Source organism: Jaculus jaculus, chromosome 21, assembly GCF_020740685.1.
Source record: "Jaculus jaculus isolate mJacJac1 chromosome 21, mJacJac1.mat.Y.cur, whole genome shotgun sequence".
NCBI classification, from domain to species: domain Eukaryota; kingdom Metazoa; phylum Chordata; class Mammalia; order Rodentia; family Dipodidae; genus Jaculus; species Jaculus jaculus.
In genome coordinates, this window is record NC_059122.1 from 13,170,745 (window position 1) to 13,187,324 (window position 16,580).

The window sequence follows — 16,580 nt, forward strand, 5'->3', positions numbered from 1 at the left end:
GACTGTTAAAAAGGCGGTTCGTTTATTCTCCTCATCAGCACTGAGACCGGGTTCACATTTCCCAACGCCACTCCTCTCCTTACAGTAGTCAATGTGCAATCTCACTGGTGGGCCGGGGCAGGTGGGGGCTCGGCCCAGGGCGGGGAGGGCGTTGGCACTTCGCGTGGGCGTGGGCGGGTGGGGTGGCCTGTCCCGTGGAAGAGGCATGGGTGGGTAGGAGGGCAGCCAGAGGGTCTGCTCCTACACATTTTCTGCTAGATAGATTACTGCAAATTCCCTTCTAGCTGCCCAGGGCGGGGACCATGCGGCTCAGTGGGGCAGGGAGGAGGAGCGGGACGACGCTGACCGCCAGGGAGGGGAGCAGGGGTGGCTCCGGGGTAAGGCACAACCCTGTCTTTGGCTCTCCTAGTGAGGAGTTTCCTCCCCTGCACCCCCAGCTCAGCCCGTCCCCCACCCCCAGTCCCGGGGGCCAGGAGCCCCTCCTGGGGTTCTTGGAGCAAATAAATGGGTTCTGCCCAGCCCGCCCTGCAGGGGCCAGGAGGGAGCCTCTGGAAAAGACCTCAGCCCCAGGGCCCTGACCCCTCGGAGCCCGGCTGGAGCCCTGGCCACCCCCCTCCGCCTCCCCGGGCTCAGCTGCTCGCCAAGCCGCCAGGATCTTGTGCTTTGGGATCAGCGCTGGGGCGGGGTGTGAGACCAGGGCCGGGCCGAGGGAGGGGGCAGAGGGAGGGCTGCGGCTAAGGTGCTTGTGCTTTAGCGAGGGCTGCCGACCCCCCACCCAGGACTAAGGCTCTGGAGGCAGGCCAGACCAACCCCCTGTCCTCAGACTATGCAGACGTCGGGAGGGACCCCAGCAGGTTAGAGGGTGCTGCTGGGCTGGGGGGGGGGCAGGTCTCCAGATCAAAGGGACAGCACACCTCCAATCCTACAACCTGCCTCAGAAGCGGCTGCTGGAAGCCGAGGAGTTGGGGAGAAGAGAGGAGGCAGGGAGGTCAGGGCTAGAAAGAAACCGTAAGATGGTGAAGTGACACTCGATGGGGGAAGGGGAGCAATGAACAAAAACCCCAACACGCGCACAACTCAAAACCCAAGAACACCTGCTCTGGGAGAGAGCTAGAAAAAAAAGGAGTGGAGAGAAAATTCCACAAACCACTTCTAACCATGGATGTGGGCCCTGCCCTGCCCTGCCCTGCCCCACCTCCCGAAGAGCAGGCTCAGCCAACCTGGGACACCCTCAGTAGAGCCCTGGGGGAGACACATGCACCCACATTCCACACCCACACACACATTCATTCTGCCCCATCCTGCTTTCTACAGCTCCCACCCAGGGATCCAGGGGGACCTCAAGACAGTCCCTTGGTTTGAAAAATAAAAGAAATCTTATACTTCAGTATTTCATTCGTTAAAAAAACGTTTTAAAAAGTATGTACAGGGGTGGGGGCTAGGAGCCCTGCCCAGGGGCGGGCGGAGGGGGTGCGAGGAGGACAGGAGTCCTCCAGCCGGCTCCCCAGTTCTGACCTGGCCTTCCTATCCTGTTTCTGAAAGTGATCATTTACACACACGCACGCGTACACACACACACACACACACACACACACGCGCTCTGCAAGCCCGGAAACCTGTCCTGAGACCCTTGTCTGCCCGCAGGAGTCCCGCTCATTTGGGGCCAGCCTCTCTCAGGCCCCAGGGGACCCAGAGGCAGGGCGCAGGGTGAGGCATGGGATTGGGAGGAACACGACGGGGGCCACCACCGCCAGCCACCTTGGAATTTCTGAGCCTTCTCTGGGCCTGTTTCCTCAGTTGTAAAGTGGCCAGTCCCTCTTGGCCTCACCTACCCCAGCTCCAAGGCGCAGGGACAGACAAGAGGGACAGGAAGGCGCTTTTGGAGAAGTGGAAGCACTGGGAGGTGGTGGGAGGGGTCCTGAGAACCCTGGAGTCCCAAGGACAGGGGCTGAGGAATACTGCCCCCAGGCGGCCCAGGGTGGGGCCTCCCCAGGGAGCAGGCCTGCCCCTCCCCCAGCAGGCTGGTGCTGGGAAATGCCTACCAAGAGTTAGGGGAACCATGGCTCCCCATTGCATGAGTGTGCTGAGGAAGGCACCTGTCCTCTCCCCACCCAGCCTGGCTTACTTTGGGGAAGGTGTGGAATGGGAAGACAGAGGGGCCGGGAGCATGCAGCAGCCCCCGGGGGACCAGGGCAGGAGAGACAGTAGCTTGTGACCAAGTGGTGGGCAGGGGTGTGACAGGAAGGGGAGTGTGACATCCGTGGTTACTGGAGAACCTCCGTGGAGGGGCCAGCCTCACCATCATGGCTGGCCGTCTCGAAGCTGTGTTCCATACCCATCATGTCCGGCTCTATCTTGCCAGTGTCCCCGATGAAACTACTGGTGTCACTGATGAGGCTACTGTAGGCCTCACCCTCCGTCAGGTGAAGGGGCTTAGCCTTGGGCAGCCAGCTTTTGCGCACCACACGGCGGGCGTTGGTGCACATGTCAGCCGCGATGGCATTCATTTCGCTCTCCTTGAAGTTGGGGGCAAAGTTCTGGCAGTAGTCTGTGGGACAAAGTAGGCAGTTCAGGCCCAGACCCCGGAACCCCCCAGCTTCCCTAGATCCCAGCGAGACACCATGGACTGACCACACCAAACTACGGCCGCCTGACCAAGCTCCCACCCACAAACCTGGGAGACACCCTGTGCAAATCGTGGCCTCCCTCAGCAAACGGCGGTCCCAGCCTCCTGACTGCCCGGTGGACCACTTCCACCTTCCCCTGACTACGGTGGCTTGGGGACTCCCCTGTGCCACACAGAGGACCTGGCTCCCTTTGGCACTGTCTCCCAAATGTGAGGAATCCTGAGCTAGTCTAATCACAGCCCCTTCCCAGTAAGAATCTTTTCCCTGTTTTCTCCACGTGGTCTTGCCATGTAGCCCTGGCTGAACTTCCGATCACTCGGGATCACTCGGCCCCAGCCCTCGCAATGCTGATCCCAGCCCTTCTTCACACCTAACCTCCTCCTGCCCATCGAGGCAACGGCCTGGCGCAGGGCCCACCCCCACCTGAAGACCGGACACTCACACTTGACGGCGTGCAAGACGCGACTGTCCAGTGGTTTGCGTCTGGGGTCATTGGTGGAAGAACGGATGCCAGTGCCACAGCTATTGGCCAGTGTATTCCTGTGGGTGGGACGGAGGCACAGGGGAATCAGGGTTTCCGATTAGGCGCACCACTCGGCACCCCGGGGCTCCCCACCCTCTGGGCGCTCTGGGGCAGGCCTTACCGGTCAAAAAAGGAGGCCAGGAGCCGACGCAGCAGGACCTTGTGCCGCGTGCCTGCGCTGACGTGGCAGTTCATGAGCTGTGCCCTTGTGATGTACACGTTGGTGCCTACGAGGAGAAGCCAGAGGATGTCCCCTGCATGGCCTGCCCCCCCCACACACTGAGGGTACCACAGGTGCTCTGGCACCCCGTGCACGGGGAGGTGGAGACTCCATGGTCAGCCTGCCAAGCCCTGAAGCCGTGAGCCCCCTCCGGTGCGGGGTGCCAGCGTGTAGTCACTGTACCATGCTGGGCGAGGGGCTGGGGTGAAGGGCAGCCAGCACACCTGTGACCAGCTCCAGCTTTTCCGAGGGGTCGCCCTCGTCGTAGAGCTTCAGGTGGCAGCGGTTGCCAATCTGGTTGATGAGCTCGGCTGGAAGAGACGCCAGGTCCTGCCGCACCCGGATTCGACTGCGGGATTCCGGGGCCGCCTGCTCGGGGAGGGCCTCCACCTTCTCGGCTGCAGGGACAGGGACGCTGCTGCCTCACGCACGCGAGCCGGCAAGCCGACCGCAGGGCCGGGGCGTGCGTGGGGAGGCAGCACTCACCTGTCTGGCCGACATTCATCATGCTGTACATGGTGTACATGTTGCAGATCTGCCGGTACTGCTCGTCCGAGCCGTCCTCGCCCGCATCCTCCTCCTCGTCCTCCTCGTTGTGGTAGGAGCCAGGGCTGTCGCTGGTGTAGGCGCTGGAGGTGCCGGGGCTGGTCCGCTCCGACGTGCTGGGCCCGCTCACGCCGCCCCCAACTGCCACCACTGCCACCGTCGCCGCGGCCACGGCCACTGGCGTCCGGTTGGGGGCCAGGTCTGGAGCAGAGAACTTGGCCATCTTGCGGCTGCCGTTGCCGCCCCCGGCCCCCCCCGGCCTCCTTCTGGCTGCTGTCCCACAGCCTCTTGGCCACGGGCGTGCACTGCACCGAGTCCAATTCCTGCTCTGTCTTGACCCGCGACACGAGGGGCAGCGGCGTGCTGCAGGCGGGCCAGCCGGACGTCTGGGCTACGGGGCTCTGGGGCTCCGAGGACGGGGCCTCCTCGGCGTGCAGGCCCTGCGAGTCGCAGCTCGGGGAGCTGACCTTGAGGAAGAACTCGGTGCCCTTCTCCATGATCTCCTGGATCTGCAGGAAGCCGGCCGTGTAGATGAGCAGGAACTGGTCGCCCATGTTCATGCTCAGCCGGCCTGTGTAGCAGAACGTGAGGATCTGCTGGAAGGACTGGGGCTGCACGGCCGCCGGCAGCTCCACCACGGCGCTGCGGCTGCTGTTGAACAGGTCCCGGAAGTAGGAGCTGCTGGCAGCCAGCACGGCGCGGTGGGCCTTGAAGGCGTGGCCCTTGACCACCACCGACACGTCACAGTACAGGCCCTGCAGCCGCTGCTCGTTGAGGCACTCGAGGATGCTGTTGCCGAAGTTCGGGATCTCCATCTGCAGGGTCTGCGCCATGGTAGCCGCTGCGAGGGGACAGGAGACAGGGAAGGTCAGGGGCGGAAGCCCTGCGCGTAGACCTGACCTCCTGGAGGAAGCGAGAGCCAGGACACACTTATTCTGTGGCACCTGTAAGAACAGCATACCTTCCTCCCCCTTCTATCTGCACAGGCCTGTACTTCTGACAGTCATCCTGTGGCTACCAGCGGTAGAGGATCTACACAGAAACCACACATACGCTCCCGCGTACTCATTCTCGGTGGTCCTAGAGGTGGAACCCAGGGTCCACCACTGATCTAAGCTGACCGAGGCTGACCTTTAACTGCTTTCTGGCCCCATGTACTTTAAATCACCTGCACAAGTCTTTCAACACTTGATTCAGCATAAAGGCGCTGCTGAGACAAAGGTAGTAAGTCTGTACATAGTCGGCATGGTTATTTGAAATGAACAGAATGGGCTGGAGGGATGGCTTGGCAGTTAAGGCCTTTGCCTGCAAAGCAAAGGACCCAGGTTCAACTCCCCAGGACCTATGTAAGCCAGATGCACAAGGGGGTGCAAGCGCCTAGAGTTTGTTTGCAGTGGCTGGAGGCCCTGACACACCCATTCTCTGTCTCTCAAATAAATAAATATAATAAAAAAACTAAATGGATATAATAGCTAGAGATGGCTCAGCAGTTACTGCATGTGCCTATAAACCTTAAAGCCTCCAGTCAGTCTCCCCAGCACCCACTCAAAGCCAAATGCACAAAGTGGCACACGTGTTTGGAGTTCTTTTGCAGTGGCTAAAAGCCCTGGTGGGCCCATTCTCTCTCTGCTGGGTGTGGTGGCGCAGGCCTTTTTAATCCCAGTACTTGGGAGGCAGAGGTAGGAGGATCGCTGTAAGTTTGAGGCCACCCTGTAACTACATAGTTAATTCCAGGTTAACCTGGGCTCAACTGAGACCCTAACTTGAAAAACAAAACAAATATTAAAAGTGGGCTGGAAAGCCGGGCATGGTGGCACATGCCTTTAATCCCAGCACTCAGGAGGCAGAGGTTATAGGAGGATCACCGTGAGTTTGAGGCCACCCTGAGACTACACAGTGAATTATAGGTTAGCCTGGGCTAGAGTGAGACCTGTGGTGGTTTGAATAGAATAGATGGCCCCCAATATATTCAGTTGTTTGCTTGTAGTTTGCATCTGCAGGCTACCTGGCTGGAGGCAATGTCACTGGGTGATTTCAAGGTGTGGTGGTGGGTTTCAGATTTCAATCAAAAGATATGCAAAGTGTGCCTACCTGGAGTTCCTGAAGTGTGCTGTGTGGCTTTTGACCTTTAAGCTTGTGCTTCTCTCTCTCTCTGTTTGGACTTATGAAGGCAGGCCAGCTTCTTCTGCCATTATGGAACTTCCCCTGGATCTGTAAGCTTCAAAAATCCCTTCCTCCATAACTATGCCTGATCTGGAAGTTTATCTCAGCGAACCTGAATCTGTCTGCTATATGACCCTACCTCAAAAAACCAAAAGTGGGCTGGAAAGATAGTTCAATGGATAGTACTTGTCTGCAAAGCCTAAGGACCTGGGTTCAATCCCCCAGTACCCACATAGAGCCAGATGCACAAGGTGGCACATATGATTGGAGTTCATTTTCAGTGGCTGAAGGCACGGACATGCCCATTCTCTCTCATACATAAGTATTTTTTTGGGGGGCAGAGCTGGGCATGGTTTCACATTCTAGAGTATTTCTGATCTGTAGTTGAGTCAGAGGATGCAGGACCTACAGAAACGGAGAGAGGACTACACTGTTAGATCAGCAAAGGCACCTCGAAAGCAGGATGCCTAGAATGTGTCCCACACACATGGGTGGCCTTCTGAAGTGCCCTGGCATGTGAATGCTGGCAGGCGAGGTCACCTCGCTGTGAACACACCCTCACCACCACCCACTGGCATGAACAGCCACCAGGGGAATGTCTGGGATAGCTAGCTCGAACACATGCTTGGTGTGAGAGTGGGGTCCTAGGTTCCATCCCCTGCTTCACAAAATAAGGCAGGTAAGTATTATGAGAGGCAAGAAATGCTGAGTCATCTACTCATCTACTGAGACTAGAAATGTCCAGAAGTTCCACGAATGGCATGAAGCCCGACAAAGGAACCATGTGAAAGTACGTCACTCCATTTATAAGAAATGTCCACAACAGGCAAACCCACCAGGCAGGAAGCAGGCAAGTGGTTGCCAGGGGCTTGGAGGAAGAAGCAAGGTTTGTAGTGGGCAAAGGGACATGGGGTTTCTTCTTAACATTAAGAAAAGGTGCCTGTGGCTAACCATGCTGATCGCTTTCTAACTGAACGTGTGGAAGACCGTTACAAAGCCAGGACTGTGAACCCACAGTCCCGGCTACTCTGGAAGATGAGGCAGGGGGGTTCCTCCTGAGCCTAAAGGCAGAGGTCAGCGTGGGCAACATAAAATAAATAACAGACTATTACACTTTAACTGGGAGAATGCGCTGCTGCTGGAAACAAGAACTGCCATGGAGGGCATACATTATATATATAGATGTGCAAACATCTAAAAAGGTGTTTCTTATGGCTTTTCCCCTCTGCAGCCCAGGCTGGTTTCAAACTTGCATCCATTTCTGTTTCAGTCTCCAGAGGGGTGGGATTATAAATTAGCCACCATACCCAGCAGGACAGGAGCACACTGCTTTGGTCTCAGGAGGTCTCATCTTGGGAGAATAAACTGTGAGAACTATGGAGCTACCCACAGCTCTCGGGCCAGGACAACAGAACTTCCAGCTTTGGGGATGAAAACCCGGGCCTCCTTCATGCTTGGCAAGCCTCTACCACTCACTGCCAGTCTTCTGGGCAGCACTTGGGGAGTGCCATGTGCAGCGTGTGCAAGGACGCCATTGCATGCTCAGCTACTTAAACCAAAGTGCCGTTAGCTGGCCACGTTGGCCCTCACCTGCCATCCCAGCACTTGGGAGGCTGCAGCCTGAGTATTGACTTCGAGACCAGCACGGCCCATAGACTTAACAAACGGAACAAGGCAGAGCCCGGCAGGCAGAAACTATCAAGTTAGGCATAAATGACAGAGTTTGGTGAACATGGTAAAGGGTCCTGAGTGTGGCCACCTGGACTGCCCTTCGGTGGCCCCAAGGCAGATGCCAGGCCTTCCCACTGTACGGGCGGGGATCACAGCAACCCTGCTCTCATCCTGAACTCCCAATTCCTTCCCACTGCTCAAGGGAGGCTGGAGCCTCGTGCACTTGCCTTGCTCCCCGCTGTATCCTGGGTCTCAGGACCCGGAGAGCACTGTTCCCGCTGCCTCAGTTCCCTCTCTGCATGACAAACCTCACCCAGGATCCTGCACAACACAGGATACAAAGGGAAGGCTTAGTAAGGTGGGCCCTGAGGCACAGGAGACCCTGACCCCAGGACTGGGGAGTCCAGCACCCAGAGCTTCTGAGCTTCTAACAGCAATTCAGGGGTAGGGCAGGCAAGTGGCTGATCCCTCCCTCCCTGCTACTGGGGAGCAGGACACTCGAAAGCTCTTCCACCCAGTTCTCATCCTAGAGAACAGGCGAGGCTGCAAAGAGCACCGGATTACGGGGGGGGGGAACCCCTGCACCCCGGACATAGCTGCAGGTCCTGTTTCTTGAGGGAGGGAGAAGCAAGCCTATGGAAGCGGACCAGTTACTGGCTGAATGGGACAGGGCTCCAGGGCCGAGAGCGCTAACCTCACCAGAGGTTCCGTCACTCCACCCAAGGCCCCACATTCACAAGTCCTCCTCACCCTACCCTTCAGAGGCCCCAGTAAATGGTGGATGACCCTCAGCTGGTCTCTGCCCCATCCAAGTACCACCCACCATGGCACCCTCCACCCCCCTGAAGAACACTACATCTTACTTGACTATGAAGATCCCACAGACAGACAAGGGCTCTCCTGCAGGCTCAACGATCTGGCCTCCAGCACCACTAACAATCAAAGTCGGCAAGGCACCCTCTTCTGGAGGCGAAGGGCAGGAGGCCAAGGGGCAGCCCCTAGCCCCACACAGCGGGAAAGGGGATCTCCCAGCACAGCTGGTCCTGGTTGGGCATTGCAACTTAACCTACGGGCACGGCAAGGCATGCAGTTTCCATGACCTCCCAACAGTCACTCCAACAAATATTTGCCAAGTCCCCGCCTCTGGAGCTCCCTGGGCTGTCCAGTGAGGGATGCGGCCATTCAGACAGGATGGGAGACTGAAGTGTTACAGACTCACAGCACCAGGCACCTGACTTGCCCAGAAGACGTGATACTGATACACCTGTGGTTCTGGCACCCATGAGACAGAGGCAGATGGATCACCGCAAGTTCAGGTTCAGCCAGGGAGATCCTTATCTCAAGAAGGAAGGAAGGAAGGAAGGGAAGGAGGGAGGAAGGGAGGGAGGGAGGAAGGCAGGCAGGCAGGCAGGCAGGCAGGCAAGCAAGCAGGCAGGCCGGGCCGGCCTGGCCTGGGCATGGAGACACACGCCTTTAATCCTAGCACTCTGGAGGCAGAGGTAGGATTGCCATAAATGAGTTCAAGGCCACCCTGAGACTACATAGTGGATTCCAGTTCAGTCTGGGCTAGAGCGAGACTCTACCTTAAAAAAAAAAAGAAGACCCCTTATACCACGGCCTTGAACTGCCCACCAGAGACCTGTAAGAAAACACATCTGCTTAAGACTAGTCTACAGCATTCTGTGGTGTCAGCAGAGCGAACATAGGCTCAGCCTACTAAGGATTCACCGATGACATCCCTAAGGGTGCCTCCAGGGAGGAGCCCCCCCCACACCCCACAAACGGGTGCCAGATGCCTTTACTGCACTGAGTCGAAGCTTCCGTGGCTCGGGGAGAGATGTGCGGCTATGCCTAACTTCTTCCCTCAACCTCTCCGTGCCTCCCATCATTGCTCGTGGCACCGCGTGGTCCCTGCAGCGCTCCATCGAGGGCGGAACCTGGACTCTGGTTTGGCCTTTCCACTACAGATGATCACAGCCCTTCCCACCATGCCAGGCCACATGGACACAGCTCCTCCTAAAGCCTGCCCTAGGTGGCTTCCCTGCCCCACTAGCATAACCCCACCGTCCATGCAGACCCCATCACTGAGGTCCACTGCTGTGTCCCCTGCCCCTATGACTGACTTGACAGGGCGGCCTATGCCTGTGGTCCCAAATGAGGTGGAAGGACCACTTGAGCCAGGAGCCCAAGATCAGTGTAGACTAGACTCCTAGCACTTGGGAGGCAGAGGTAGGACTGCTAAGAGCACACAGCGAACTGCAGGGAGTCTGGACGAGTGACCCTACCTCGAGAGACCAAAACCCACCAGCGTGGGGTCACTTAGTGAGACAACTCCCTCTGTATCTCTAGGAAGAAAAAAATAAGGCTGTGGAACAATCGGTCCTAACGCTTTCAATATAACCTAATGTCTAAAACAGTTGGGATGGGCTGGAGAGATGGCTTAGTGGTTAAGTGCTTGCCTGTGAAGCCTAAGGACCACGGTTCAAGGCTCCATTTCCCAGAACCCACATTAGCCAGATGCACAAGGGGGCACGTGTCTGGAGTTCGTTTGCAGTGGCTGGAAGCCCTGGCGCGCCTATTCATTCTGTCTGTCTCTCTCTCTGTCTGTCACTCTTAAATAAATAAGTAAAAAAAAACAAAAACAAAACAGGAGGGGCTGGAGATATGGCTTAGCAGTTAAAGTGCCTGCCTGCAAAGCCTAAGGACCCAAGTTCGATTCCTTCGTACCCACATAAGCCATCTAGATAGATGCACAAGGTGGAGGAGAATGAGCCCGCAGTTTTTTGCAGTGGCTAGAGGCCCTGGCACGTCCGTCCTGTCCCTCAATAAATAAGTAACAACCAGCAAAGGGAGGGAGAATCAAAACCCACCAAAGTGCTGAGAAGTGACAGCGGGGTGTCTGGCACTGTGACACATCTCTATCACAACCTTCAAGGCTCAGGGGCCATATTGGAAGAGGTTGGCAGCAAGGATGTAAGAGCCAAAGAAGGGGAGGGGTGCTTTGCAAGGCTGTCTTCCACGCACCAAGTGGCCCTGGTCTTCATGACCTTGCAGTGGCTGACACTGTCTACACAAGACCTGATAACGGGAGGAAAAATGACGACATCTAAACAGAGGGGACTAGTTGGGAAGAAAGGGTTCAGTGAGGGCATTCAGGAAGGGGAACGGGAAGGTGGTGGGTGGGGACTATAGTCATGGTACAATGCCAGCATGTATGGAACTTAGTAAGTAAAAACTTAAAAACACAACAACAACAAAAAAAAAAAAAACAGGAATGGAGCCCTGAAGCACTGACTTGGTCTGGCAGATGGTGACCACTGCCCACCTAGGGTGGCCCGAAATTAGTCACACTTGGGAATCAATGTTTGAGTCTAGCCCAGGCTACACGAGACTGCCAAAAAAAACAAAACAAAAAACAGTAACAAAACAAAAACAACAGGTGAGCCTTTGGGTTCATGAAGGCTCCACCCTCACTGGTGGAGACTGTTATCTTTAAAAAAAGAGGCCCAAGGGTCGACCCCTCTAACAGGTGCCCCCTACAACCCTCACTGACACCAAACTCCAGTGTGCTGCCTTGACACTGGACTTCCCAACCAGAGCGGTGAGCAATATGTGTTTGCTGGCGCGAGCAAGATAGCCCAGTGGCAAAGCACTTGCCTGCTTGCACAAGGGTCTGGATTCCCACTCCAGCGTGGCAAAAACAAAGGAGGGGGGAAAAGAGTTCAAATAATAGCAGGGGCCGGGAAGACGGCTGGGCAGTTAAAGACAAGTGCTTGAACAGCCCGCTGGCCCACGTTCAGTTCCCAAGCCACCCACGTAAAGCTGGATGCAGAAGTGGCACACAGCTGTAGCAGCAAGAGGTCCTGGCACGCCTATACACAATTAAATGAAACCTGAAAGACAATTAAAAAAAAAAAAACACATTTTTGGGCTGGAGGTATGGCTTAGAGGTTAAGGTGTTTGCCTGCAAAGCCAAAGGACCCAGGTTTGATTCCCCAGGACCCACGTTGGCCAAATGCACAAGGTGGTGCACGCGTCTTGAGTTTTGTTTGCGGTGGCTGGAGGCCCTGGTGTGCCCATTCTCTCTCTCTTCACCCCCTTCTATCTGTCATATAAATAAATAAAAATAAAATATTAAAATGAACTTCATCCCAGCACTCAGGACGCAGAGGTAGGAGGATCACTGTGAACTGAGGCCACCCTCAGACTACACAGTGAATTCTAAGGTCAGCCTGAGCCAGAGCAAGACCTTACCTCACTCAAAAACCAAAAACAAACAAAATTCCTGCCAGGTGAGGGGGGGCACACCTTTAAACCCTTCACTAGAGAGGCAGAAGTATAAGGATCCCTGTGAGGCCAGCCTGGGCTAGAATGAGGCATAGTTTTGTTTTGTTTTTAAAATTTTTTTGTTCGTTTATTTATATATTTATTTGAGAGCGAGCGAGAGAGAGAGAAAGAGGCACAGAGAGAGAGAATGGGCATCCAGGGCCTTCAGCCACTGCAAATGAACTCCAGATGCGTGTGCCACCTTGTGCATCTGGCTAACATGGATCCTGGGGAACTGAGCCTTGAACCAGGGTCCTGAGGCTTCACAGGCAAGCGCCTTAACGGTTAAGCCATCTCTCCAGCCCAGGGTGAGGCACATTTTGAAAACATAAAGCAAACAAAAATACATTTCTGCTATCTGTATGTATTTCTATAAAATGCCCAGCAAGGTATTTTGTTATAGCTGCCCAGATGCCAAGTCAACTAAGACAACATGGAAATCAGTTAAGAGAAACCAAACTCCAAATTCAACGAAGAGCAAAGGCCCCAGAAAGTCCCATCGCCTTTCATCCAACTTCGCAAGTGGCTGGCGCCTGTAGCCAGCCATGCACACTGCCCTCTGCAGAAGTGCCATCTAGCTGGGTGTGGTGGCGCACACCTTTGATCTCAACGCTCAGAGAGGCAGCCCTCTGAGCCGTAGGACTGTGGAAAGTCCATCGAATGAGACACTACGGGGGTGTGAGTGATAAGCAGCTGCATGGATCTCACTGTGGGCTTGTTTTGTTTTCTGCTGCAGCTTTATGCCACTCCCCCCGCCCCGGACTGGCCTAAGATCATGCACATTACTTGTGTTTGAGGTAGGATCTTACTCTAGCCTATGGTGACCTGGAATTCACTAGGTAGTCTCAAGGTGGCCTTGAACTCACTGCGATCCTCCTCCCTCTGCCTTCCCAGTGCTGAGATTAAAGGCATGCGGTACTTCCCGGTATTAGGAACACATTTTATTTTATTTTATTTTTTTTTTTTGAGGTAGGGTTTCACTCTAGCCCAGGCTGACCTGGAATTCACTATGTAGTCTCAGGGTGGCCTCGAACTCATGGTTGATCCTCCTCCCTCTGCCTCCCAAGTGTTGGATTAAAGGCATGAGTCACCACGCCCGGCCAGCACATTTGATTCATCTTTTCTCCCCTGAAAGGCTGTTATTAAATCTGTGGCAGGAATAGAATCAATTGCAGCTCCCACTCACACAGCACCTAGTGACAGCTCAGAGAAGGTGACCTCGCTTCCTCCCATGTTAGTTCCTAAAGACACAAGCCTTCCTGCCACCTCACACGAGAGTGAGCTCAAGGTGGTGAGAATGGAGGCCCAGACCACACGGCTCCCTCTGGCTTCGGTGAGAACCAGGCGAAGTCAAAGACAGCTGAGACGGACCCATTTCTGAGGAGCGCTGGTGCTCAGAAACCCAGAGACAGGACTTAAGGGCCTCCCGGCTCCCTGCTCTTGGGAGTGCTTATCTAGGTCTCCACGGGTTCGAGCCCCCCCCCCAATCAGGCTCTCCAGCACTGCTAACCTCTCTCGCCTCCCCTCCCACTGCTCCAAGGGGCAATCTGGCCTGTGACTTTAGCAACTCTGGCTTCGCCCACAACGCCACAGCAGCTCTCCCAGTCCCCATGGAGCCCTGCCCTGGGCACTGCTCCTGATTCTGATTGTAAGCCCACCTTTCCAAGCCACAGCCCACTCTGAGGGCCTGCACACCCAGCAGGGCAGCGGGAACAAGCAAGTGCAAAGGCCCTGAGGTGACAGAGGTGCAAAGAACTCAAAGATGGCTGGAGGGGCCAAGGCTTGCTGAAATGCAGGGACCATGCAGGGAACGAGAATTTGGGCTAAAGCAGCACAGGGTACAACTCTAACTGTACTTCCAAGTACTTGGAAGACAGGGGGATCACCTAAGTGAACAGGGGAAGAGACTGAGTAAAGGAAAGGAGGGGGCTAATCAAAATCTAACAGGATATAAATAGGTCACATGGAAACCTACATTTTTGGACAATGGAACACTAAGAAGCCATTGTTACTAGAAAATTTTCAGTGCCAGGGATTGGATACCTTCCAGTGAGTTGTTGGCCACGAAGGTCACCAATGCCCCCAAAACATTACAGGCCACTGTTGAGGCTCTTGGTTTCCCACCAGGAATAGATGGTAAGACCTATTGCTGAAGGCTCCACATACTTGGGCTGCAAAGTCAATGAGAAATCCTGCTGGAGCTGAGCTGACAGAAAGCTGGAAAAAGCCACACTGCATGCAGTTCAATGGGAGAGAAATCACTGAAGGTAACAGTGGACACTGCTGCAAGCCTTAAATTTGGCCAGCAAGGTGCAGTAGTGGCATGTTTGTTATGGGGGACACAGACTGCTCTCTAATTGGACTGGAGGCCCACTCCATGGGAGGGAATACATCCTTGATACTGAAAACCTACAACAGGGGTAGTCATGAGCCCTAGGGGTGTAACATCTGCTGCTGTCTGGCTAAATGTACATACTGTGCTCATCAAACTGCCCAGTAAGCACTTTTCTTAATGTTCATACCCTTATATTAATGCTACTCTCACTTTTGGTAAAGAACCTCCTTCTCTTTTCAGACGGCAGTGACCTTGGGATGACTCAGAAGGCATCATGGTGCTGAGAAGTGACAGAGGCGTGCTCAGCACTGCAATATCTCTATCACACCTTCCAAGGCTCAGGGTCCATTGCAGAAGAGGTGACAGTAAGAATGTAAGAGCCAAAGGACTCCTTACAACGTGCTCCCTCCAGACACAAAATGGCCTGGATATCCCTGACCTCACAGTGCCTGACACTACCTACACAAGATCATCATAACAGAAAGAAAAGATCATGACAACAAAACAAGAGAGAGGCTGACTGAGATGGGGAGGGGATATGATGGAGAATGGAATTTCAAAGGGGAAAGTGTGGGGGGGAGGGTATTCCCATGAGATATTTTTTATAATCATGGAAAATGTTAATAAAAATTGAGAAAAAAATAAATAAATAAATGAAAAGAAGAGGAGTCTGGGCCACATAGAGACTGTTAAAAAAAAAAAGCTGGGTGTGTGCACATTGGAGGCCACCCTGAGACTCTATAGTGAATTCCAGGTCAGCCTAAACTAGAGTGAAACTCTACCCTGAAAAACCAAAAGCAAACAAACAAACAAAAAGACCATCCAGGGCGACACAGACCTATCCCTCCACCTCCTGAAATTCATATGCTCCAGGCCCTTGTATTTAATGGGCACATGGGAAGCTCTTGCAAAACCTGCTGTCTTGAGTTCTAACCCCAACCACCCACATAAACTGTATGCATATTTGTTTACAGAGACCTTAGCGTACAGACGTGCCTATATAAATAAAATATTAAGATAAGACAGAAAATAAGAGTTGGGCATGGTGGCACATGCCTTCCTTTAATCTCAGCACTCGGGAAGCTGAGGCAGGAGGATCATGAGTTCAAGACCAGCCTTGGCTAGGGCGGGACCCTGTCAGAGAGAGAAGCAGGCAGTTATCCTGTGCTGCAGGGATAACAAAAGCCCGCACAGGGGAGATAAGAGGTGAGTCAGAGAGCGCGCCTGCCTAGTACCCTAGCAAGGCCCTGGATTCCGTCCCCAGCACAGGGAAAAGGAGCAAACAAGCCACACATGCTCAATACAGATGCACTTTTCTCCCCCAGTGCTTTTCAACTCGAGGCTTGCTGAACATGCAGGTGTAAAGCCGTGCTCACAGGGCCACCTGTACTCATTCATTAGACTCCGAGAAAGCTTCTCCGTTCACCTCCAGGTCTGCTGGCCTCGGTAAAATGGACTGCTGGCACTGGGGGTGGGGAGGGGGACTACTCCGAGCATTTTAGGGCAGGTCAGTGTTCAGCCTAGCAGGCACCCTGCAACACCAGCTATCATTAGTGGAAAACGCCCCGAGTAGGGGGACATCTTGGGACTCTGCTGCTGTCACGTCTGTCCATCCAACAACACTCCCCTGGAGCTTCCCAGTGTCTTTACCTCCCACAGTCTGACAAATACACAGCAGGCGTTTGTGGTGGTGGTGAGGGCCCTAGACAAAGTCCCATGAAGTGTACCCCTGGTCTTCGGGCCCACTAGAGGCCACTAGCATTCCCACCCCTAACTGTGACAACCAAAAATATCTCCAGACTTTTCCAAGTGTCCTCAGGAGTCAGGATGGACCCTGGTTGAGAGCCACTGCAGGTCTGGCATGAGGCTAGTGACCACTTATCCACTAAGAAAATGGGTTAAGCACCTCTGCCCAGAGACAAAAGTGGCATGGGGGGGCTAGAGGGATGGCTTAGCGGTTAAGACACTAGCCTGAAAAGCTAAATGACCCAGGTTCAATTCCCCAGGACCCGTGTAAGCCAGATGCACAAGGGGCTGAAGGCCCAGGCGCACCCATTCTCTATCTACCCGCCTCTTTCTCATATAAGTAAAAGTGGCATGGCGCACACCTTTAATCTCAGCACTCAGGAGGCAGATATAAGAGGATCACTGTGAGTTTGAGGCTACAGG

At 54.6% G+C, this 16,580-nt stretch overlaps 1 protein-coding gene across 1 annotated transcript in view; it reads right to left on the reverse strand.

Annotated features, from left to right (window-relative positions):
• Nucleotides 1-16,580, reverse strand: part of Nacc1 (nucleus accumbens associated 1) — a 24,631-nt gene continuing 8,051 nt past the window's right edge. The window contains 6 exon segments of the mRNA XM_004672465.2: nucleotides 1-2,548; nucleotides 3,070-3,167; nucleotides 3,272-3,377; nucleotides 3,595-3,768; nucleotides 3,857-4,172; nucleotides 4,174-4,757. Of these exon segments, the coding sequence (XP_004672522.1) occupies nucleotides 2,265-2,548; nucleotides 3,070-3,167; nucleotides 3,272-3,377; nucleotides 3,595-3,768; nucleotides 3,857-4,172; nucleotides 4,174-4,749 (1,554 nt within the window). The 5' untranslated portion in view covers nucleotides 4,750-4,757 and the 3' untranslated portion in view covers nucleotides 1-2,264.